This window comes from Triticum urartu, chromosome 3, assembly GCF_003073215.2.
Source record: "Triticum urartu cultivar G1812 chromosome 3, Tu2.1, whole genome shotgun sequence".
NCBI lineage: Eukaryota > Viridiplantae > Streptophyta > Magnoliopsida > Poales > Poaceae > Triticum > Triticum urartu.
Genome location: NC_053024.1, coordinates 513,309,095 through 513,332,795, shown reverse-complemented (window position 1 = coordinate 513,332,795; position 23,701 = coordinate 513,309,095). Strand labels below are relative to the sequence as shown.

The following is a 23,701-nucleotide window of genomic DNA, read 5'->3' as shown; positions in this document are numbered from 1 at the left end:
CGAATGCCCCTCCCTGTCGACCCTACAGCCTGGTAGCGAAAAAAGCCCAACTGTTTCTATGTTGGGCCAGATTAAAGCCCAGATTTTGCAGTGCTACGAAAAAGAAGGCATCAACGTTAAAGCACAAAAAATGCCATGGGTAAAACGAAATTGTTTCTTTCAATGACCCAAAAGGAAAATAGTCATGGCAATTTTCATCATACAAACAAAACAAAACGCCATGCAAGATTCATAGTAAAAAATGCCATGATATTTTTAATTAAATTGTATGCACAATTTGAAGACAAAATTGTGTGTGAGGAATTTGCCATGGTATGGTAGTATAAATTGCCATGTTAAAAAAATACAATTGCCATGACACTAAAGAATAAAATTTCCATCATGAAAATTAAAGAAAAAGAAGGGAATTTGCTATGGCCCATGATTTCAAAACATAAAATTACCATGGATTAAAAACTAAATAAAATTATTGCACTACCTATAATGAAATGTTTACACATGGCAAATTTAGTAAGTTTTTCTTCAAAAATAGATGGCAAATTTAGGAGTTTTTTTTCACTAAAACAGAAGGCAACTTTTTGAGCAAATGTAACTGGTAAATGGATTTTATTGAAAGAATATGGCAAAAAAACACTCAGGATAAATAAGGAAATCCAGACTACACGACCAAAAAGTTGCCATGCTATATAGTGAATGAAAAAAAATGCCATGGCAAAAATGTTTAATTTGCCATGGCAATAAATTCAAATATTTGTCATGGCGACATATGGAAATATGCCATGTCAAAAATAAAAAGTAAAAACTGTCATGGCAATAAAAGTTAAGAGTTTCCATGGCAAAAAAAGGTTAATTTTCCATGGCAATAAAATTTAAATATTTGCCATGGCAGTATAGGTAAATTTTCCATGTAAATTAAGGTAAAATTGTCGTGTCAAAAATAAAAAAAAATTGCCATGGTAATAAAAGTTAAGAGTTGCCATGGCAATTAAGGTAAATTTGACATGTCAATTAAGGTAATTTTTCCATACGGCAAAAATAAAAAAGTTAATTTTATTGCGATGATATTTTACTATATACATGAAGACACAAAAAAATGTGGATTGAAAAATGCCATGGCAAATAAAAAGTAAAATTTGACATGGATGTAAAAGTTATTTGCCATGGCAAGTAAAGAAGTAAATTTGCCATGAGCAAAGAGTAAAAGTAAAAACAGTTGCCATTTATGTAAAAAGTGTAAATTGCCATGTATGTAAATGTTAAGTTGCCATGACAAAACAGAAAAAGGTTAATTTAGCATGGCACTTTAAAAAAGGCAAATTTGCATTGGCAAGAGAAAAGGTAAAATTGCCATGGCAAAAACATGGTAAATTTGTCGTGTTGCAAAAAAGAAATAATTTCGCCATGATATTGTTACAAAAATTTGACATGGTCCATGCACTAGAAAATGCAACATTGTGCTCCATGAGCAGGAAACTGGACAAAAAAAAGCACCGTTCTCTGACTAAAAATAACAACTAGGTATTTTGTGGTATCTAAGTGCAGAACTCAAAACTACGACACATTCGTACCACAGAGGCTGGAGCTCCCCGCTTCAGGAGCGCATGCCAGCGACGAAAAAGCAGATGCGTTGTGCTTCTCCATGCGCTTCCGTCGGTGTGTCTCGGTGAGCTGCCATTGGATGCTGTGATCAGCCGACTCACCATGGCCACCGTGCGCCGCGAGCAACAGGCTCAACCTGGCCACCCCGCGGGCGCCAAGTATCGTGCCGCCGCAACCGCGCCTGCGAGCCACTGCTCAGCACCACGCGCCCGCCAGCCCAGGTGCCATTCTCGCCTCCTCCACCGCCATTCTCCTCCCTGGTCACCTGCGGCAAGCCCTCAACACCACAACCACCGACGGCGGCTGGTCTCCTCTGTACGGACAAAGACGTCAAAACGGATCTGGTCGAGAGAGAGAGAGAGAGAGAGAGAGAACTCGTTGCCGGCCGCGGCGGCGCAGGGAGCAAGCGGCGCACGCGCACAAACGATGCGCGGAGGCCCCCTGAACAGCTCCATTGGCCGAGCCACGCGCTGACTGCCGCAACATCAGCTGCTATCCGAGCTCGCCACTGTGGTCCTCGCCATCACGCACCGGCCACCCGTAGCTCACCGGAGAAATGCGTAGCTGGACTCCATAGACCAACATGGAAATCGCCTCTCTCGGGCGGAGCTCTAGAAGCGAGGGGAGGATAGAGCAGGGGAGAAAGGGGAGAAATGGGGAATGGTGGAGTGGGTGGAGCGTTCGTTGTGGGCGTCGTTATCCCCGAACGCTACCCCTCATCCGACGTGGCACTCTGACATGCTTTAAAATTAGTGCAGAAAAATGGACGATGATTAGAGCGTTCGGGGCGAGAAGCAAAAACACTGGTCGTTCGGGAGTTATCGATTCCGTAAAAAATAAAGTAAACCGTCGAGTAAAGCTTAGTGGACTATTTTTTTAGTCACTAAATTTTGGCCGGACCAAGCAGCCCATCAGTAATTTTTTTTCAAATTTATTTCATTGTTGGCCATTGAAATAAATTTCATTGCTTTTTTCATTTTATTGAACGACATCTTGGTACATCAGAGTAAATAATTCACCAATTCTTCGCAAAGAGAATCGATCCAAAGAAAACAAGAAGCACAAATAAGATAATAATTTAATAGAAAACCAACTTCCATAACTGCATTATCTTGCATGAAGGTGTCGTCCATGCTAGCTTAATCATAGGTCATCAGCGTGAATAGCGATCGACGATCTTGGCTTTGGGTCTTCTCGGGATCGCAGGCAGCCGCGGTGTCACCGCCAGCAGAGGCAGCGGCCGCCGCACCACCTTCGAAGATAATATTCTCGATGATGAAACGGTTGGCCATTTCATCGTCGCTGGCCACCGACATTCTGTCGAACAGGTTGCGGTCGCCGGGGAGCATGTTGGCTGGCATCTCACGCGGGCGTTTCCTCACCCCTCTGGAGGATGATGCACCAGCCACCGACGTGGCGTTGAGGTCGATGGCCACGGGAGTTGGCACGGGTGTGGATGGCGCCACCACGCCCACCTCCCGCGAGCATTCCCTGGAGAAGCGGGAGGCTTGCAGATAGACGTGGAAGCCGGGAATCGGCAACATGACAGACGTATGCGGCGAATCTGGCAGCATCATCCGAGGAAATACCGACAAGCCCGTGCTGGTCGCGGCCACGGCGGCGTGGGCAAGCCCTTGCTGTCTAGGGTTTAACCCTAGGTAGATCAGGCCTCCCTTGTTGACGCGGCGACTCGAGCATTGGTGGATCAGAAGATGAGGGCGGCGACGGCCGCCGCTTCGTCCCTTGCATTATGTGTGTTCCTTCGACCCTTCCTCTTGGCCGACTGGAAGGCCCGCTCCTCGGGCGTCAGCTGCTTCTTCTTCTTGGGCGGCGCTGCTGTCTCGCGGGGCGCGTGTGGCTTGCCTTTGACGGAGGCGACAGAGGTGAGGCCCGCGGCGGCGTCAAGGGTCGGCGTGTCGTCCATGGCGAGCGGTCGGAAGCGCTAGCGGCCGGGAGGGTTTTGGGCAAATGAAGGGAAATGATGGTCGTTGTGCCATCGACTGGCGGATCAGAAGAGGAGTAGGTGCGCGTCGTGAATGTTCGTTTCTTATCCGGGTCGACGCAAACGATACTCAAATTTGATTCAGAAACAGGTTGACAGACGGTCAAAAAGCTGACGTGTGTCCGTTTAGATCGGCGCGTTGACTTCGCGACGATCCAAACAAACATGCGCGGATGAAATAGGTCGGCAAGTAGGAGTTGCTCTTAAGGAACTCTTACAGCGGCCACGCCACTTCTCACCGTGTGATCTGAATCCTTTAACCCATCTGGCCCTCGACAGGCCCTCCGTCCCCATTCCGCTGGCGCCGACCCGCCGCCGCCCCCTTCCGCAACGCCAGTGGCGCTCCCCCACAAGTTGGTCCTCGCCGCCGGACGAGGTTGTACGCCTCCGGCCATCCTCGTGCTGCTCCTCCGGCGAGAGCGGCTCCATTCACAACCGTCGGGCCGCGCTCCACCGCTGACCCGTCTGCTCCTATCCAGGTCACCGTCTGCTGGCCGCTCCCTTCGGATCCTAGGCTTGCCCTCTCCGGATCAAAGGTACTAGTGAGCTTTCGCCATGTCGAGGCTGCGGGCGCTCTGGCAAGCTTCCGTGAACGCTACCAAGCGAGGTAGGTCCCTATCACACACCCCAATCTCGTTGATACACTGTGCCTATTCGGTCCATTTCCTCAACGAAACCCATAGTCGTGTTGCCTATGATAGTCTTGAACCGTTGTTGTGTGCGAAATGCCGAAATGTTAACTGGAAGAGGTCATTGTAGGAATCATGCCTACTCTCTCAAGTCCTGAGTGTGAAGAACTTAGCTTGCTCGCTGCGAGTGGAGCCTGACGATTAGTGCGATGCAGTGCACATAAGGTTATTTCGTACTGACGAATTGGGATAGGAATTACCGTGGATATCAGTCCAATACTAACAGATCACTAACCAGAGTATATATTCACTATTTCGATTTCATTCCGAACATAAACTGATATATAAACCTTTAGTTGTTGCCTATGGCACCGTAAGCTGATTTTTAAGAAGTTACTACTCATGCATTTCGCTAACTGTATGGTATGGTAAATAAATTTATCATGTTTCTATATAAACGGAAAATTGTGCCGAATATTTTTCTCCTCTAATTGGCAGCATGTATCCAGTGAATTTTCACACCTTCCCCTAAGTCATCTGACAACTCTTTTGGCATATCTAACCCCTTATCTCTGTTGGCATTACGTCCGGATTTTGTAACAGTAGTACATCACAATATACACATTATTTTGGGCCTATGCATTAATCTTGTACCCATATATACCAAATTGGCAGCTGTTGTATGGAATTCAGAAGATTTATTTCCACCAAGTGAAAGATACATCTTCAATTTCAATTCAAAAGATGAGGTGAAGAAGTGGCACTTGTACTCGGATTCAGAGTATGGAGGTAATGCATCAAGTTGATGATTTCTTCTTTAAATATAGTTGTCACAGTTTCTCTGAATAACTGATATGGTAGAGACATAGAGTAAAGCACGTTTGTACTTCTTTTATTGTCAGATACTCATGAAAGATTTGAATTCCCAACATTTCTGCCTGGCACCAAAATTGTAATTTTCTATTATTCTCGGAATATGCAAAGAAGGTGACATGTTGAGTCGCTGAAGAATGTTGTCTTTAGATGAATATGTTACTGATTTAGGCGTCCATGGTACTTCCTTGTTTTGAGTAGTGTAGTCCTTCCTAAGATTATGTGCTGCAGTAGAGCATTACTGTCTGTTTCCTTTGTGCTCCCGCGGAGTATTATATCTAATACCACTGTATCTTCCTTGTATCTTCCGGAGAACAACATAAATGATTTGCTATTGAGTTGTGGTACTTAGAATCTTCCTGATGTATGGTTTAAGTCCTTCCTAAGGATATGTGCTACAGTAGAGCATTACTGTCCATTTCCTTTGTGCATACTGTAGAGCATTATACCTGATACCGATGAATTATACGTACTAGTTTACTTTCTTTATAGATGAGTAAAGCATCAAGACTGTGTAGTGCCTCATGGCTTACAATAATTTTCATGGGATTGCTTCTTACGTCTGACGGAAATTTGATAACCTGTTTCTCCACCACAGATGATTACGTCTGACGGAAATTTGATAACCTGTTTTCTCCACCACAGATGATTATCTCTCTGACATCTGTATCAAATTTATATGCTGTCTGCACCTTTTTGTAAAACGGAACTACTATCAAACTTGTATTTGCATCTATGAGATAATATGATTGAACAGTGTTGTTCTCCAGGTTTATCATCCGCATCACTGGAGATAACTGATAGTGTTTCTGGTGGAGATACTTCATCAACAGGTACTATGTCTTTGACATGCTTAATTTTCCAGCTGGCCCAATCTTTTGAAGTATAGCTCACATTATTTTCCAGTTCGTATGTGGTGTGTAACTGCAGTCATGTAGAACCTATGAGAAGAAATAAGCTTAATCGCTGTCTAAAAAAGGGAATGCCTTGTAGTGGTTCATTGTCATTTGTCTGTACTAGTTTAGTTTAGCAGGGAATATCAGCTGCTACCTTTTCTATGTACTGGTTAATAGCAGTTGAATATTATTATATGAAACATGAAATGCTGTCTAAAAAAGGGAATGACTTGTGGTACTGTTCATTGTCATTTGTCTGTGCTAGTCTAGTTTAGCAGGGAGTATCAGCTGCCGTCTTTTCTATGTACTGATTAATAACAGCTGAATATAATTATATGAAACATGAAATCCATTTATTCATGATTTCCATGGACCGTATTCCTTACTAGCTCATTAATTTTAAGCTTCACAGTTTTTTCAACGATTTAACCAACATTTGCACTCGTGAAGGTGTCTTTTCTGGCAACCTCTCCTTGGATATGTCCGAGGGATCACCATGGAGGATCAGGCGGAGTGGTTTCTGCGGAATGCGATCAAAGAAGGTATAGCGTTCTTTCTGCACTGAGGGATATAGCTGGTGAAGGGTGTCTATGGACTAGCTAATCACAGTACTAGTAAAATGATGCTGTTACATTGAAAATGATTGTCTGTTACTTAAAAAAAGTAGAAAGTATACATATCTTTAAATAGGCACCATAATGCTGTCCACGAAATAACAATGATTTCTAATTTTGAGCATTCTCAGTATGTAGATTCTGTTCTGCTGACTTCATGTGATTCCTTGTTTCAGTTTGATGGTTACATCGATCTTGATTCGTATGATACAATAGCAATGAAGCTCAGAGGGGATGGAAGAACCTACATATCTACTGTACGTATACGACTGGCAAAAATAATGAATAATTGATGTCCAGTCAATATAATGCTCCATATTTGTATACAGATATACACAGAGAACTGGGTGAATTCACCTGGACAAGAGGAAGATAACTCGTGGCAGGCTTTCGTGTACGTACCTCAGGGTAGCTGGCGGATCTTGAAGGTAATTTCTCTAGTCACAACTGCAATTACTCCCTCCGTTTCTAAATATGAGCCCTTTTAGAGATTTCAATACGGATTACATACAGAGCAAAATGAGTGAATGTACACTCTAAAATATGTCTATATACATCCGAATGTAGTCTGTATTGAAATCTGTAAAAAGGCTTATATTTAGAAATGGAGGGAGTATATGTTTGTTCATGATTAAAACACCACTCTGTTTTTCCATCCAGATCCCTCTCGATAGCTATTTACCTACATGGAAAGGAAACGTGATCGAAGCGAACATGGAAATGAATCCTTCTCGCGTCGTGGGAATGTCTCTCTCGTTAAATGCAGAAGGCGGCGTTCCTGGTGCTAAGACTGGGCCAGGCGATTTTAGATTAGACGTTGATTGGATCAAGGCGATGAGGTCCCTGTGATTCCTGCAGTTTGTTCTTCCGGCTTTCACAAGATAGAGGCCTAAAATTCCAACGAGCATTTTCCTTCCAGTTTGATTGCTGAGCTCCTTAACAAAAGAGAATCTCATTCTCTATGCAGCTTCTTTGTCCTACGGCGATAGATGAGTGTCGTCAATAACAACGGTAAAACCGTCATACCACAGATTGACAAATCCAGCATCCATTGTAGATGCATGAAATGTTTCACTTTGTATCAGAGCAGTAACCTTGGAAATAGTTATCTTTTCAGGGCCATTGAATAAAGATTTTTTCTTCAGGCCATGGAATTTTTTGGTGGTACGTTCTGCATAAACTGTTGCCAGTTTCCGTGAAGCCTAGTTGATGTTTTTTTTTTAGCATTTTTGAATGGGACCTTTTGAATTGTCCACCTGCTAAATCGCACGTTTTTTGTTCGCTACTTCAACGTATCAGGCTTGCCCTGTTTGGTCAAATGTTGAAAAGCCCGTGCCGACATGCCACAGCAACAGAAACTTCTCCGGACTAAGGATGAAAAAATGGACGCGGTTCAATCTGAAGAATCTCATACTCCTTTTGTCTGGAAATACTTTTCATTAAAATGAATAAAAGAGGATGTATCTAAATATATTTTAGTTCTAAATACATCGTTTTCTGTTCATCTTGATAACAAGTATTTTCGGACGGAGGGAGTAGTACAGTCGTAGATTATTCAAAAAAAGTATACTATTCCATTCCAAAAAAAAATCCTAACTCACTACCGGCCGATTTGCATCAACCAAGGGATGCAAATTAATTAATTTGATTGGCAACCACGGGGAAGATGAGCCGAACAAAATTGACCGGCCAACGCCGTCGGGAAGACGCGTGGTGACTGACTTTTCTCGCACATATGCACAGATGACGGGTCCGCCTCGTCCGTCACCCTTCGATGAAGCCGGTCATCCGCAGCACGGAGTTGCGCAGGTGGTTGAGGTCCCGGTGCGCCCGCCCGGGCCCGGACCGCAGCGAGAAGGCCGCCGCCGCCTTCCCCTCCGACCACCTGCGCGACACCATCAGGTGCGGCGGCACCATGGCGCCGTCCTCCTCCTCCTCCTCGTCGTCGTCCAGGCCAGCGCGCCCGCCGGACAGGTGCGCGGCCCTGGGAATGTCCACCGGCGCAGAGCACTGCCGGCGGTCCCTGGAGGCCCTGGGAGCCGCCGTCGATGGCCCCCACGCGCTCCCCGGAGCGCCGTGGCGCGTCTCCGGCCACAGCACCTCGCACTCGGACAGCTCCTCCTCCACCGTCGACATGTCTGTGCGGTTTTGTACTCGCGCACGTATTGCACCGGTGATGAGTGAGGGCCTGGATTGGAAGCTCGATGATCTTTCTTTTCTGCTTTAGCGTCCTATCCTGTGACGGGGAAGCGCGTATATATAGGCGGTGTGGCACCATGCCGTGTGTGTAGGTGTAGCTTCCCACGTACGGTGGCAGCCGCGTGGAGGATGAGGCCGGAGCCGGATCGCGGGCCTACCGGGCCAGGTCAAATAAAGGCTGATCCAATCCACCGGCTCACACACATAGAAATAAAGTTGGTCGACATGAAGCTGCAATCTGTTTTTTCAGATATTATTTTAAGAAGTTGCAATGGTATATACAAGCGCGAGCGATCAGTTGCTCCCACTATTTTCTTTCTTCCATTTTGGTACTACTTCCTCCGTTTGAAATTACTTGTCATAAAAATGGATGTATCTATAACTAAAATACATCTACATACATTCATTTCTCAGCCGAGTAATTTCGAACGGATGGAGTACTTATTAATGTACTAGTAGTACTAATCATGAATCCGATCATTGGTGGCAGGTGACGAAGCGTCACATACACCTACAAACAAGGTGGTAAAATCCTTTGAAAGTTACTCCCTCCGGTCCTTTTTAGTTCGCATATAAGATTTCTCTGAAATCAAATCTTGTAAACTTTGACTAAGTTTATAGAAAAAAATACAATCATTTAGAATGTGAAATCAACAACATTAGATGTGTCATGACTTTATTTTTCATATTGTATAAATTTAGCATTATAGATGTTAATATTTTTTCATATAAATATGGTCAAACTTTATGAAGTTTGACTTCAGACAATCCTTATATGCAGAGTAAAAAGAACATGAGGAAGTACGTAGTAATCATAATCTAAAGCACCGCGCGCAGCAGCTCTGACGAGGCTCGCCGAATACACGAGCGCGAGATCCCATTTTTAAAGTGTGGCAAGATTACGCCAGGCTTGATCCAGATTAATCAATCCTCGACCGCGTCACACGCGTCCCCCGCGCCCCTGCGACGCTCTCACGGACCTACTCGTGTAGCCTTTGGTCCTCTCGCTGGGAAGCAAACGGAATCCACTGGCCTGCGCTTTGCAAATCATTTCGAGGACGCTGCTGCGCCGTGGGACCGAGTGCGATCATTGGTTTCGTCATCATTGGCGTGTGCACTGCAGGCAAGGTAATGGATGGGAAGCATCCACGCACGTTCCGCTCGACGCGTGGCTGTACAGGGAAAGAAAGGCAGAAACTGGGCACAACGCGTCGCATGAATGATTTGCTCGCGTAATAAGCCCGAATGCCCGATCCGTCCGTTATTATCGTTGGACGTTGTTATGTACTTCGTGTATGGTTTTGGAAGTCAATGACGACTTGCTACCAAATCTCTCCTCCCACGCTGGCTAGGCCAACGTGTTAGAGCCTTGCGCGTTTTTTTTTTTTTTGCTTGCGAATAGGAGCCTTGCGGGTTCCAACGGGTATTTTCATACAGTAGGAATGCTGAGACTTTTGGCCTAGAACTCAACGCAAACTGTTCAAATACCAAAAGTGCTAGGTAGAATTTTCACATTTCAAACCGGTAACAAAAGAAGTCGCATCTCCGGCGCCCCATACGGGGCATCAGTCCCGGCGACGCAACCACATCGTGGTGGACGTCGGCGGCTCGCCCCCGGACAGATACGGATGTTTACTGTCACCCAACGGGTTTCGGGCTTCAACGAGAAACAAGCATGGGAGACAACGACGCATTGAGTCTCGTGAGTCGGCTCGTGTCCCATGCCTTACTTTACCTTGTCGGTGACCTAACCAACATTCTAAGGAGCGCAGCCGGCCACCGGACATGGCCATGGCGGAGTCGGACGAGCGGGAAGCGAACGAGCCCCGTTTAGATTATGTTTCATGTTGCATGTAATAATATAGATTTAAGGTATCTAGATGTGGAATGCTTTTTTTTAGGCATGCTCAGTCACGGTCCGCGAACGTGCCCGGACGCATTCTCAGGTGTTTGAGATGTTGAATTTGCCCGTAGACCCTCTTGCGCTCTCTCTCTCTCTTGCGTAATAAAAGCCGAATAGTACTAGTACTACCGGGATGACAAGTAGTGCAAAATCTGTCATTCTGCCACGCAAGCCAATGGGCGTGTCATCTTGGATAGGGGAATTAATTAGACGCTTCCGGTAAGTCAATGATTGATTGCTGAGTTGTTTATACTGGCACGGTGGCTGTCGCACAAGAACACGAGGCTCTGAGAGTGAACAGGTGGGCTACAAACTGTGAGAATTTTTATTTTTTTGAAACGGATATGTGAGAAATATAAATGTCACGCAAGAAACCGGAGAAGAGTGCTCACATTTCCATTGGCCAGATCACCACAAGGTCAGCCACAGAATAGTGTCTTTCATCATTTCATGCAAGTGGCCACAGCTCGCAAGCCAGCTACCCAACAAAATCCAGAGAGGAACTCGTGCACTGCACCAGCAATGGCATGCAGACACCTGTACTGACGTGCACATCCGGGCGAGTAGGAGAGGTTGCTTGAGGGCATTTGCACACGTAATCAAGGCAGAGAGGAGGAAGAAGAAGATAAGGTTATATACGACGTGTCCAATTGTATGCTTCGGATCGGAGGAGATGAAATGATATATAGGGCTCGCCGTTGCTTGCGCCCATGTATATGCTTGCCCTCCAACAGCTGTAAATCCCGGGGAGAGGTTAGGTTTAATCGGAAATGTTCAACGCGCATATATATTCCTCCATTCTTGAAGGATAAGTTTGCACTCTACTACTTAATTGTTTCTCGCTGGGAGTGGGGGATTACTTTCCTTTTGCGTCCAAGCATGGTACTGCTCCTCCCCGGGGGCATGCACAAAGTTTTCCTTGTTCAGGAAGTAAGAGATACTGTGTTAAACTTGCGTGGATCAAGTTAATAACGTGTAGTATAATATTAACTTCTCATGAAGGTTAATCGGTTATTAAGGGTGGTATTATTGACTGTCTGACAGATGACGTGTTCAACAGAAAAAAAACAGATGACTACCATCTTCTTCTGCCCACACGCATGTCAAAATAAAATGCGTGCAAATAAACAGTGAACGGATAAGCGCCGGCAGGAGGCTACCCTTTCAAATAAACGTACGTGTTACCACGTATGCATGCATTTCTACACGTATTCGGATTACATGACTCGCTGTGCCATTTCGAGGTAAACAGTAGGAGGAGCTCGCTTTCAGGTCAATTACACAAAAATGGCTCAAAATTATTTGAAATGAAGCGAACATTTTCGACGAAAACTTTCGGTAGGGTGGGAAAAAAACTTTCGGTATTAGTCGAGCATCACCATCGCCCTCACTCTCCCGACCTTGGGCGCGTCGAGGAGCATCAGCATCGCCGTGTCCCTCTTGGCCCTCCGATCGACGATGACGTGCGGCGGCACGAAGACATGGCTGCCGATCACCAGGCTGCCGGCGCCAGCGCCCGCAAAGCTCGCGCCGAACTTGCTCAACCCGGCCTGATGAGCCGGCGCCTTTGCACCAGTAGCCTTACCGGTCTTCCCGGGGATGTCGATAGGGGAAGACGCTTTCCGCCGGTTTGGCGCCTTGGCCGGACGGGCGGGGCGGCGGTACTCGCCGGAGTGCTCGTCATGGCCTTCGTCGCCGTCGTCATCAGAGTAGCCCGGATCCTGGGCTGCATCTGGCTCTGGCCACAGTATGTCTGCTTCATGGAATTCTTCCCCCTCCTGCTCTTCCCGTTGCATCGTCCTTTGCTTGACTTGATCCCCTAGCTAGCTTTTGTTGGTGTGTATTTGGATAGGGTAAGTACGTATTAATAGTAGTATTATTAGATGGTGGATGCCTGGATGGGGTATATATCTAGGACTCTCTAAGCTGATTACCCAACTACCCATCCAGCCATTTTTGTCCTATGCTAGCACTAGTATTATCTTGCATGGGGATTTTCAGAAGTTACCCATGTATGTAATCCCACAGCTGATCCAGTAGTTGTTTGAATGAGTCCAGTGTCCACATAGATGCCGGTGCAGTGTGCGCGCGCGTCGCGGTTACTGAATCAGCAGCAAGTCAGCGATGTGTAGATGGAAAACCACATTGCATTTGCATTTTGACCATATGTACTTATTATTTTTTACATATGAAGTATATGTTTTTTTTACATATGGAGTAGTATATGTCACACACACGCGCGCGCGTACAAACAGAATAAGTTTTACACCAACGGATTAAATTTCATCTCGCTCTTCCGATTCCAACCAATTCACAAATGAGACCGATTGAAGAAAATTCAGCGGCATCCGCCCCTAGGCTCCGTAGCTATCTTATTTACTCTACTACACAAACTGGATCAACCCAAGAAGACCCTTGAGCCCGGCCGCGCGCCGCTGGCCACGAGCGAGACAGGCGGGCGCGCGCGCGCGCGGCAAGGAGGGGCTAGCTCTCGATGAAGCCGGTCATGCGGAGGACGGAGTCGCGCGTGCGCGTGAGGTCCCGGCCCTTGAGCGTCCGCCCCTGGCCGGAGCACACCGAGGAGGCCGCCCTGCGCCGCGCCATGAGCACGTGCGGCGGCTCCACCTCCCCGCCGTCCTCCTCCTCGCCGCGGCCCCTCCGCTCGTCCGGCGCGCCCGAGGCCGCCGGGATCTCGATCGGGTGCGTGAACGGCCGCCGCTCCTGCGCCCACGCCGCGCATTTCGCCGACACGGCCGCGCTCTGCGTCGTCGACGACATGACCGGCCGGCCGGCAGCACGAGCTCGTAGCTAAGTAGCTAGCTGTGAATGAGGCGAGCAATGACGAGAGCTTGTGCAACACGACGGACGGACAGACAGCTCGCCGAGATATCCCCTCCGCAGCTCGCCGCGGCGCGAGGGATTTATAGGGCCCGGCAGGCAGCGGCCTAGGTAGGCGAAGCTAAGCTAGGCACGTTCCGTGTGGAGCTGCACCGCCTTGCCCCGGTGTGACAGATAAGTATGCGGTTTTGAGCTTTGACGGGAAGGGAAAGGAATAATTCCATAATCCCGTCCGCGATCCAGCCCCAGCGCCTGGCTGGCTTGGGCGGCTGGGCTTGGCTTGCTAGTTGCTACGCAACAAAATTAAGGCACTTGATATTCCCCCGTACGTTCACGTAATCGCGTTGCTCAATTAGTAGGAGATCGATGTGGCCGGTTGGCTTTGCCTTTCAGGCTCGACCACTCCACCTAGCTCCTGATTTTGATTTTGATCTGATCGATCGTTTTGGTGCTTGATGAATGAACCCGGACGCGATTTGCGGCGATCGTGCGTTTTGTCGCAGCGCCAAGGAAAGCCAACCGGCCGGACCGTTTCTTGATTGGCTGTGTTGCTCGTCTGGCATACCCCACGTGTTGTTGATCTGTGTGTCTGCGTGCGGCGTGCAGGTGCACCTTTGTCGATAACACTGACGTCCGGGGAAGGATTTGCACGCGTGGCACGCCCCAGGATCTGTGGGTGGACGCGCCGGCAGAAACTCTGCTTCACTTGGCAGTGGCACATGCGGCATGCATGGTGTTCGATCGCTCAGAGCTCTGAGCGACGTGTCTAGCATAGCCAACATCAAAAGGGCCGCTTTATCGGACGATTGATCTTCACTCACTGCCATGCTTTGGTACGGTGGCATCAGTTAGGAGGACGATGCTCACATGCAACGGGAAACGGTTAGGAAGTGGACGTCCAGAGGGCTAGGTTCGATGAACTTGTGAACGGCTCGTCAAATGATATTTCGCATCAGCGTAATTTTGGCAACTTCAATGGGCCAACCCATTTTGTCCATGCGCGTTAGTTTTTGTTTGTGCGGAAAATACTTATGGCCCAACGCGCTGATGCAAATGGCCCTTTGCCCGTTTCATGTCTGCTTCGATCCGTTTCCGGCTAAATTTTGGCTGGGTTTGCGTTGGTGTGGACACGCCGCGGATGCCTGCACCTTCCTTTCATGACTCGCCTCTCGGTCGCACACATGCCAACATGTAGCCCAACACCCTCCGAGCTCGACCTTCCGGCCTCTTCACCCTCGCAGCTACCACCTAGACTCCATCCGCTTTACCACCCCGGCGCCCCCAGCCAGGCCGAGCCACCACCAACACCCCACCACCGGCGTTGTTTTCACCTCTTTGCCGTCAACAGTGTAGCTCGCTTCCCGCACCCTACTCAGGGGCCGCCGCCGCCCCTCGGCACGGCACCACCGAAGGCCGTGGAGTTCGACGGCCCTGCTCCTGGAACCGAAAAGGACAGGGCCGATACTCGTCCATACTCGTGGCCATCGACGCCTACTAGGTGTTCGGCCATTTGCCCGGCCTGTTTGTAAGGTACGGATTCATCACTTCGAACGATCACGACGGATAGCTCGATTGAGTTTTTCTTTAGAATAACATCATATGTTAATCATCGGCTGGAGAATCGTCCGACGATGAGAGTGATGTTGAGGGTTTGTGAGGCAATGTCATTGTTCAGGGGTCGATCGAGGGCCATGCACGTACGTTGAATCGAGAACGGGGCCATGTCCTACTCTTTAACAATTATTTCCATGGCACAAATTCACTATTCCCTACCAAGTTTTTTTCCGACGATGCTTCCGGATGGTGAGACCTTTGTTCAAACGTATTCGCCAGGGAGTGGTGAGTTATGATGATCACTTCAAATGCAAGTATGATGCCCTTGAAAAGGTTGGCTTCTCCTCTTATCGGAAATGTACTGTAGTTGTCTGGGTGCTTGCATACGGAGTTCCCGGTGATCTAGTTGATGAGTATGTACGCAGGAGTGAGTCCACAGGCCTTGAGTCATGGACTCATGATACATGTTCTGCAAAGTCGTGGTTAATGTGTTTGGCATGGAGTACTTGAGAAAACTAAATGCTGATGATACAACCAGGTTGTTATCGATCAATGCTTTAAGTGGCCTTTCAGGGATGCTTGGAAGCATAGATTGTATGCATTGAGGGTGGAAGAACTATCCATTTACTTGGCAGAGGAAATAGAATGGACATGTTGTGTTGGTGAACGTAGCAGAATTTACAATTTTCTACGCATCACCAAGATCAATCTATGGAGTTATCTAGCAACCAGGGAATGGGGAGTGCATCTACATACCCTTGTAGATCGCGAGCGGAAGCGTTCAAGAGAACGGGGTTGATGGAGTCGTACTCGTCGTGATCCAAATCACCGATGACCGAGCGCCGAACGGACGGCACCTCCGCGTTCAACACACGTACGGTTGGGAAGACGTCTCCTCCTTCTTGATCCAGCAAGGGGGGAGGAGAGGTTGATGGAGATCCAGCAGCACGACGGCGTGGTGGTGGAAACAATGGTGATCTCGACAGAGCTTCGCCAAGCTCAGCGAGAGGGAGAGGAGTCACGGGAGGGAGAGGGAGGCGCCAGGGGCTAGGGTGCGGCTGCCCTCCCTTCCCCCACTATATATAGGACCCATAGGGGGGCGCCGGCCCTAGGAGATCCAATCTCCAAGGGGGGGCGGCGGCCAAGGGGGGTGGCTTGCCCCCCAAGCCAAGTGGGACGCCCCCACCCCTAGGGTTTCCAACCCTAGGCGCAGGGGGAGGCCCAAGGGGGCACACCAACCCATCAGGGGCTGGTTCCCCTCCCACTTCAGCCCATGGGGCCCGGTGGACCCCGGGACCCTTTCGGTGGTCCCGGTACAATACCGTGACCCCCGAAACTTTCTCGATAGCCGAAACTGGACTTTCTATATATAATTCTTTACCTACGGACCATTCCAGAACTCCTCGTGACGTCCGGGATCTCATCCGGGACTCCGAACAACTTTCGAGTTACCGCATACTAATATCTCAACAACCCTAGCGTCACCGAACCTTAAGTGTGTAGACCCTACGGGTCCGGGAGACACGCAGACATGACCGAGACGACTCTCCGGTCAATAACCAACAGCGGGATCTGGATACCCTTGTTGGCTCCCACACGCTCCTCGATAATCTCATCGGATGAACCACGATGTCGAGGATTCAATCAATCCCGTATACAATTCCCTTGTCAATCGGTATGTTACTCGCCCGAGACTCGATCGTCGATATCCCAATACCTCGTTCAATCTCGTTACCGGCAAGTCACTTTACTCGTACCATAATGCATGATCCCGTGATCAACCACTTGGTCACATTGAGCTCATTATGATGATGCATTACCGAATGGGACCAAGAGATACCTCTCCGTCATACGGAGTGACAAATCCCAATCTCGATTCGTGCCAACCCAACAGACACTTTCGGAGATGCCCATAGTGCACCTTTATAGTCACCCAGTTACGTTGTGATGTTTGACACACCCAAAGCACTCCTACGGTATCCGGGAGTTGCACAATCTCATGGTCTAAGGAAATGATACTTGACATTCAGAAAAGCTCTAGCAAACGAACTACACGATCTTTGAGCTATGCTTAGGATTGGGTCTTGTCCATCACATCATTCTCCTAATGATGTGATCCCGTTATCAATGACATCTAATGTCCATAGTCAGGAAACCATGACTATCTTTTGATCAACGAGCTAGTCAACTAGAGGCTCACTAGGGACGTGTTGTGGTCTATGTATTCACATATGTCTTACGATTTCCGGATAACACAATTATAGCATGAACAATAGACAATTATCATGAACAAGGAAATATAATAATAACCATTTTATTATTGCCTCTAGGGCATATTTCCAACAGTCTCCCACTTGCACTAGAGTTAATAATCTAGTTACATTGTGATAAATCGAACACCCATAGAGTCCTGGTGTTGATCATGTTTTGCTCTAGGGAGAGGTTTAGTCAACGGATCTGCCACATTCAGGTCTGTATGTACTTTACAAATATGTATTTCTCCATTTTGAACACTTTCACGAATGGAGTTGAAGCGACGCTTAATATGCCTGGTCTTCCTGTGAAACCTGGGCTCCTTGGGAAGGGCAATAGCTCCAGTGTTGTCACAGAAGAGAGTCATCGGGCCCGACGCATTGGGAATGACTCCTAGGTCGGTAATGAACTTCTTCACCCAGATTGCTTCTTGTGCTGCCTCCGAGGCTGCCATGTACTCCGCTTCACATGTAGATCCCGCCACAACGCTTTGCTTGCAACTGCACCAGCTTACTGCCTCACCATTCAAAATATACACGTATCCGGTTTGTGACTTAGAGTCATTCAGATCTGTGTCGAAGCTAGCATCGACGTAACCCTTTACGACAAGCTCTTCGTCACCTCCATAAACGAGAAACATATCCTTAGTCCTTTTCAGGTACTTCAGGATATTCTTGACCGCTGTCCAGTGTTCCATGCCGGGATTACTTTGGTACCTTCCTACCAAACTTACGGCAAGGTTTACATCAGGTCTGGTACACAGCATAGCATACATGATAGACCCTATGGCCGAGGCATAGGGGACGACACTCATCTTTTCTCTATCTTCTGCCGTGGTCGGGCATTGAGCCGTGCTAAATCTCATGCCTTGCAACACAGGCAAGAACCCTTTCTTTGACTGATCCATATTGAACTTTTTCAATATCTTGTCAAGGTACATACTCTGTGAAAGACCAATGAGGCGTCTCGATCTATCTCTATAGATCTTGATGCCTAATATGTAAGCAGCTTCTCCAAGATCCTTCATTGAAAAACACTTGTTCAAGTAGGCCTTTATGCTTTCTAAGAATTCTATATCATTTCCCATCAACAGTATGTCATCCACATATAATATGAGAAATGCTAGAGAGCTCCCACTCACTTTCTTGTAAATGCAGACTTCTCCATAAGTCTGCGTAAACCCAAACGCTTTGATCATCTCATCAAAACGAATGTTCCAACTCCGAAATGCTTGCACCAGCCCATAGATCGAGCGTTGGAGCTTGCACACTTTGTCAGCATTCTTAGGATTGATAAAACCTTCCGGCTGCATCATATACAATTCTTCCTTAAGGAAACCATTAAGGAATGCCGTTTTGACGTCCATTTGCCATATCTCATAATCATAGAATGCGGTAATTGCTAACATGATTCGAACGGACTTCAGCTTCGCTACGGGTGAGAAAGTCTCATCGTAGTCAACCCCTTGAACTTGTCGATAACCCTTAGCGACAAGCCGAGCCTTATAGATGGTCACATTACCATCCGCGTCTGTCTTCTTCTTAAAGATCAATTTATTTTCTATGGCTCGCCGATCATCGGGCAAGTCAGTCAAAGTCCATACTTCGTTTTCATACATGGATCCTATCTCGGATTTCATGGCTTCCAGCCATTTTTCGGAATTTGGGCCCGCCATCGCTTCTTCATAGTTTGAAGGTTCACCGTTGTCTAACAACATGATTTCCAAGACAGGGTTGCCGTACCACTCTGGTGCGGAACGTGTCCTTGTGGACCTACGAAGTTCAGTAGCAACTTGATCTGAAGTTTCATGATCATCATCATTAACTTCCTCTCTAGTCGGTGCAGGCACCTCAGGAACATTTTCTTGAGTTGCGCCACTTTCCGGTTCAAGAGGTAATACTTCATCAAGTTCTACTTTCCTCCCACTTACTTCTTTCGAGAGAAACTCTTTCTCTAGAAAGGATCCATTCTTGGCAACAAAGATCTTGCCTTCGGATCTGAGGTAGAAGGTATACCCAATAGTTTCTTTAGGGTATCCTATGAAGACGCATTTTTCCGACTTGGGTTCGAGCTTTTCAGGTTGAAGTTTCTTGACATAAGCATCGCATCCCCAAACTTTTAGAAACGACAGCTTAGGTTTCTTCCCAAAACATAATTCATACGGTGTCGTCTCAACGTATTTCGACGGAGCCCTATTTAAAGTGAATGTGGCAGTCTCTAAAGCATAGCCCCAAAATGACAGCGGTAGATCGGTAAGAGACATCATAGTTCGCACCATATCCAATAGAGTGCGATTACGACGTTCGACACACCATTGCGCTGAGGTGTTCCAGGCGGCGTGAGTTGTGAAACTATTCCACATTTCCTTAAATGCGTGCCAAATTCGTGACTCAAGTATTCTTCCCCACGATCTGATCGCAAGAACTTGATTTTCCTGTCACGTTGATTCTCAACCTCACTCTGAAATTCCTTGAACTTTTCAAAGGTCTCAGACTTGTGTTTCATTAAGTAGACATACCCATATCTACTCAAGTCATCAGTGAGGGTGAGAACATAACGATAGCCACCGCGAGCCTCAACACTCATTGGACCGCACACATCAGTATGTATGATTTCCAATAAGTTGGTTGCTCGCTCCATTGTTCCTGAGAACGGAGTCTTGGTCATTTTACCCATGAGGCATGGTTTGCACATGTCAAATGATTCGTAATCAAAAGACTCCAAAAGTCCATCTGCATGGAGCTTCTTCATGCGTTTGACATCTATGTGACCAAGGCGGCAGTGCCACAAGTATGTGGGACTATCATTATCAACCTTACATCTTTTGGTATTCACACTATGAATATGTGTAACATTACGCTCGAGATTCATTAAGAATAAACCATTCACCAGCGGGGCATGACCATAAAACATATCTCTCATATAAATAGAACAACCATTATTCTCGGATTTAAATGAGTAGCCATCTCGAATTAAACGAGATCCTGATACAATGTTCATGCTCAAAGCTGTCATTAAATAACAATTATTAAGGTTTAAAACTAATCCTGTAGGTAAATGTAGAGGTAGCGTGCCGACGGCGATCACATCGACCTTGGAACCATTCCCGACGCGCATCGTCACCTCGTCCTTCGCCAGTCTCCGCTTATTCCGCAGCTCCTGCTTTGAGTTACAAATGTGAGCAACCGCACCGGTATCAAATACCCAGGAGCTACTACGAGTACTGGCAAGGTACACATAAATTACATGTATATCACATATACCTTTAGTGTTGCCGGCCTTCTTGTCTGCTAAGTATTTGGGGCAGTTCCGCTTCCAGTGACCACTTCCCTTGTAATAAAAACACTCAGTCTCGGGCTTGGGTCCATTCTTTGGCTTCTTCCCGGCAACTTGCTTACCGGGAGCGGCAACCCCCTTGTCGTCCTTCTTGAAGTTCTTCTTACCCTTACCTTTCTTAAACTTAGTGGTTTTATTAACCATCAACACTTGATGTTCCTTTTTGATCTCCACCTCCACTGATTTCAGCATTGAATATACCTCAGGAATGGTCTTTTCCATCCCCTGCATATTGAAGTTCATCACAAAGCTCTTATAACTCGGTGGAAGCGACTGAAGGATTCTGTCAATGACCGCGTCATCCGAGAGATTAACTCCCAGCTGAGTCAAGCGGTTATGCAACCCAGAAATTTTGAGTATGTGCTCACTGACAGAACTATTTTCCTCCATCTTACAACTGAAGAACTTGTCGGAGACTTCATATCTCTCGACCCGGGCATGAGCTTGGAAAACCATTTTCAGCTCTTCGAACATCTCATATGCTCCGTGTTGCTCAAAACGCTTTTGGAGCCCCGGTTCTAAGCTGTAAAGCATGCCGCACTGAACGAGGGAGTAATCATCAGCACGTGATTGCCAAGCGTTCATAACGTCTTGGTTCTCTGGGATGGGTGTGTCACCTAGCGGTGCTTCTAGGACATAATCTTTCTTGGCAGCTATGAGGATGATCCTCAGGTTCCGGACCCAGTCCGTATAGTTGCTGCCATCATCTTTCAGCTTGGTTTTCTCTAGGAACGCGTTGAAGTTGAGGGCAACATTAGCATGGGCCATTTGATCTACAAGACATAATGTAAATATTTTAGACTAAGTTCATGATAATTAAGTTCATCTAATCAAATTATTCAATGAACTCCCACTCAGATAGACATCCCTCTAGTCATCTAAGTGAAACATGATCCGAGTCAACTAGACCGTGTCCGATCATCACGTGAGACGGACTAGTCAACATCGGTGAACATCTTCATGTTGATCATATCTTCTATACGACTCATGCTCGACCTTTCGGTCTTCCATGTTCCGAGGTCATGTCTGTACATGCTAGGCTCGTCAAGTCAACCTAAGTGTATTGCGTGTGTAAATCTGGCTTACACCCGTTGTATTCGAACTTTAGAATCTATCACACCCGATCATCACGTGGTGCTTCGAAACAACGAACCTTCGCAACGGTGCACAGTTAGGGGAAACACTTTCTTGAAATTATTACGAGGGATCATCTTATTTAAGCTACCGTCGTTCTAAGCAAATAAGATGTAAAACATGATAAACATCACATGCAAGCAAATAGTGACATGATATGGCCAATATCATTTGCTCCTTTTGATCTCCATCTTCGGGGCGCCATGATCATCGTCGTCACCGGCATGACACCATGATCTCCATCATCATGATCTCCATCATCGTGTCTTCATGAAGTTGTCTCGTCATCTATTACTTCTACTACTATGGCTAACGGTTTAGCAATAAAGTAAAGTAATTACATGACGTTTATGTTGACACGCAGGTCATAAATAAATTAAGACAACTCCTATGGCTCCTGCCGGTTGTCATACTCATCGACATGCAAGTCGTGATTCCTATTACAAGAACATGATCAATCTCATACATCACATATATCATTCATCACATCCTTTTGGCCATATCACATCACACGGCACATGCTGCAAAAACAAGTTAGACGTCCTCTAATTGTTGTTGCAAGTTTTTACGTGGCTGCTATAGGTTTCTAGCAAGAACGTTTCTTACCTACGCCAAAACCACAACGTGATATGCCAATTTCTATTTACCCTTCATAAGGACCCTTTTCATCGAATTCGATTCGACTAAAGTGGGAGAGACAGACACCCGCTAGCCACCTTATGCAACTAGTGCATGTCAGTCGGTGGAACCAGTCTCACGTAAGCGTACGTGTAAGGTCGGTCCGGGCCGCTTCATCCCACGATGCCTCCGAATCAAGATAAGACTAGTAACGACAAGTAAATTGACAATATCGATGCCCACAACTGCTTTGTGTTCTACTCGTGCATAGAAACTACGCATAGACCTAGCTCATGATGCCACTGTTGGGGAACATAGCAGAATTTAAAATTTTCTACGCATCACCAAGATCAATCTATGGAGTTATCTAGAAACGAGGGAAAGGGGAGTGCATCTACATACCCTTGTAGATCGCGAGCGGAAGCGTTCAAGAGAACGAGGTTGATGGAGTCGTACTCGTCGTGATCCAAATCACCGATGACCGAGCGCTGAACGGACGACACCTCCGCGTTCAACACACGTACGGTTGGGAAGACGTCTCCTCCTTCTTGATCCAGCAAGGGGGAAGGAGAGGTTGATGGAGATCCAGCAGCACGACGGCGTGGTGGTGGAAACAACGATGATCTCGACAGGGCTTCGCCAAGCTCAGCGAGAGGGAGAGGTGTCACGGGAGGGAGAGGGAGGCGCCAGGGGCTAGGGTGCGGCTGCCCTCCATCACCCCACTATATATAGGACCCCTAGGGGGGGCGCCGGTCCTAGGAGATCCAATCTCCAAGGGGGGACGGTGGCTAAGGGGGGTGGCTTGCCCCCCAAGCCAAGTGGGGCGCCCCCCACCCCTAGGGTTTCCAACCCTAGGCGCAGGGGGAGGCCCAAGGGGGGTGCACCAGCCCATCAGGGGCTGGTTCCCCTCCCACTTCAGCCCATGGGGTCCTCCGGGATAGGTGGCCCCACCCGATGGGCCCCCGAGACCCTTACGGTGGTCCCGGTACAATACCGGTGACTCCCGAAACTTTTCCGATGGCCGAAACTGGACTTTCTATATATAATTATTCACCTCCGGACCATTCCAGAACTCCTCGTGATGCCCGGGATCTCATCCGGGACTCGAAAAAACTTTCGGGTTACCGCATACTAATATCTCAACAACCCTAGCGTCACCGAACCTTAAGTGTGTAGACCCTACATGTTCGAGAGACACACAGACATGACCGAGACAACTCTCCGGTCAATAACCAACAGCGGGATCTGGATAC

General features: G+C 47.3%; 3 protein-coding genes across 4 annotated transcripts; 1 reads left to right on the top strand and 2 right to left on the bottom strand.

Moving 5' to 3' along the window:
- Nucleotides 1-3,822: 3,822 nt before the first annotated feature.
- LOC125544705 (probable complex I intermediate-associated protein 30) lies at nt 3,823-7,762 on the top strand. 2 transcript variants are annotated; one of them, XR_007299611.1, is made up of 8 exons: nt 3,823-4,208; nt 4,906-5,019; nt 5,874-5,936; nt 6,450-6,541; nt 6,790-6,870; nt 6,943-7,041; nt 7,274-7,624; nt 7,731-7,762. XR_007299611.1 is itself a non-coding variant. In XM_048708448.1 (8 exons), the coding sequence occupies exons 2-8, from the start codon at nt 4,157-4,159 to the stop codon at nt 7,460-7,462; spliced, it is 690 nt and encodes a 229-aa protein (XP_048564405.1). In that variant the 5' UTR covers nt 3,824-3,977; nt 4,081-4,156; the 3' UTR covers nt 7,463-7,762. The 2 variants fall into 2 exon arrangements, 1 of the variants encoding a protein (XP_048564405.1); XM_048708448.1 differs by having other exon boundaries at nt 3,824-3,977; nt 4,081-4,208; nt 7,274-7,762.
- A 312-nt stretch (nt 7,763-8,074) lies between these two features.
- Nucleotides 8,075-8,884, bottom strand: LOC125544706. Its single transcript, XM_048708449.1, has one exon. The coding sequence runs from the start codon at nt 8,747-8,749 to the stop codon at nt 8,378-8,380; it is 372 nt and encodes a 123-aa protein (XP_048564406.1). The 5' UTR covers nt 8,750-8,884; the 3' UTR covers nt 8,075-8,377.
- Nucleotides 8,885-12,972: 4,088 nt separating this feature from the next.
- On the bottom strand, nt 12,973-13,751 carry LOC125544704. Its single transcript, XM_048708447.1, has one exon. The coding sequence runs from the start codon at nt 13,491-13,493 to the stop codon at nt 13,200-13,202; it is 294 nt and encodes a 97-aa protein (XP_048564404.1). The 5' UTR covers nt 13,494-13,751; the 3' UTR covers nt 12,973-13,199.
- Between the last annotated feature and the right edge of the window lie 9,950 nt (nt 13,752-23,701).

Excerpts from the sequence above, each read along its gene's own strand:
- LOC125544705 (XM_048708448.1), top strand. The coding sequence starts at position 4,157 with ATGTCGAGGCTGCGGGCGCTCTGGCAAGCTTCCGTGAACGCTACCAAG. Across the intron at positions 5,937-6,449 it reads TGGAGATACTTCATCAACAG|GTGTCTTTTCTGGCAACCTC; the intron begins GTACTATGTCTT and ends GCACTCGTGAAG. Across the intron at positions 6,871-6,942 it reads GAAGAACCTACATATCTACT|ATATACACAGAGAACTGGGT; the intron begins GTACGTATACGA and ends ATTTGTATACAG.
- LOC125544706 (XM_048708449.1), bottom strand. The coding sequence starts at position 8,749 with ATGTCGACGGTGGAGGAGGAGCTGTCCGAGTGCGAGGTGCTGTGGCCG.
- LOC125544704 (XM_048708447.1), bottom strand. The coding sequence starts at position 13,493 with ATGTCGTCGACGACGCAGAGCGCGGCCGTGTCGGCGAAATGCGCGGCG.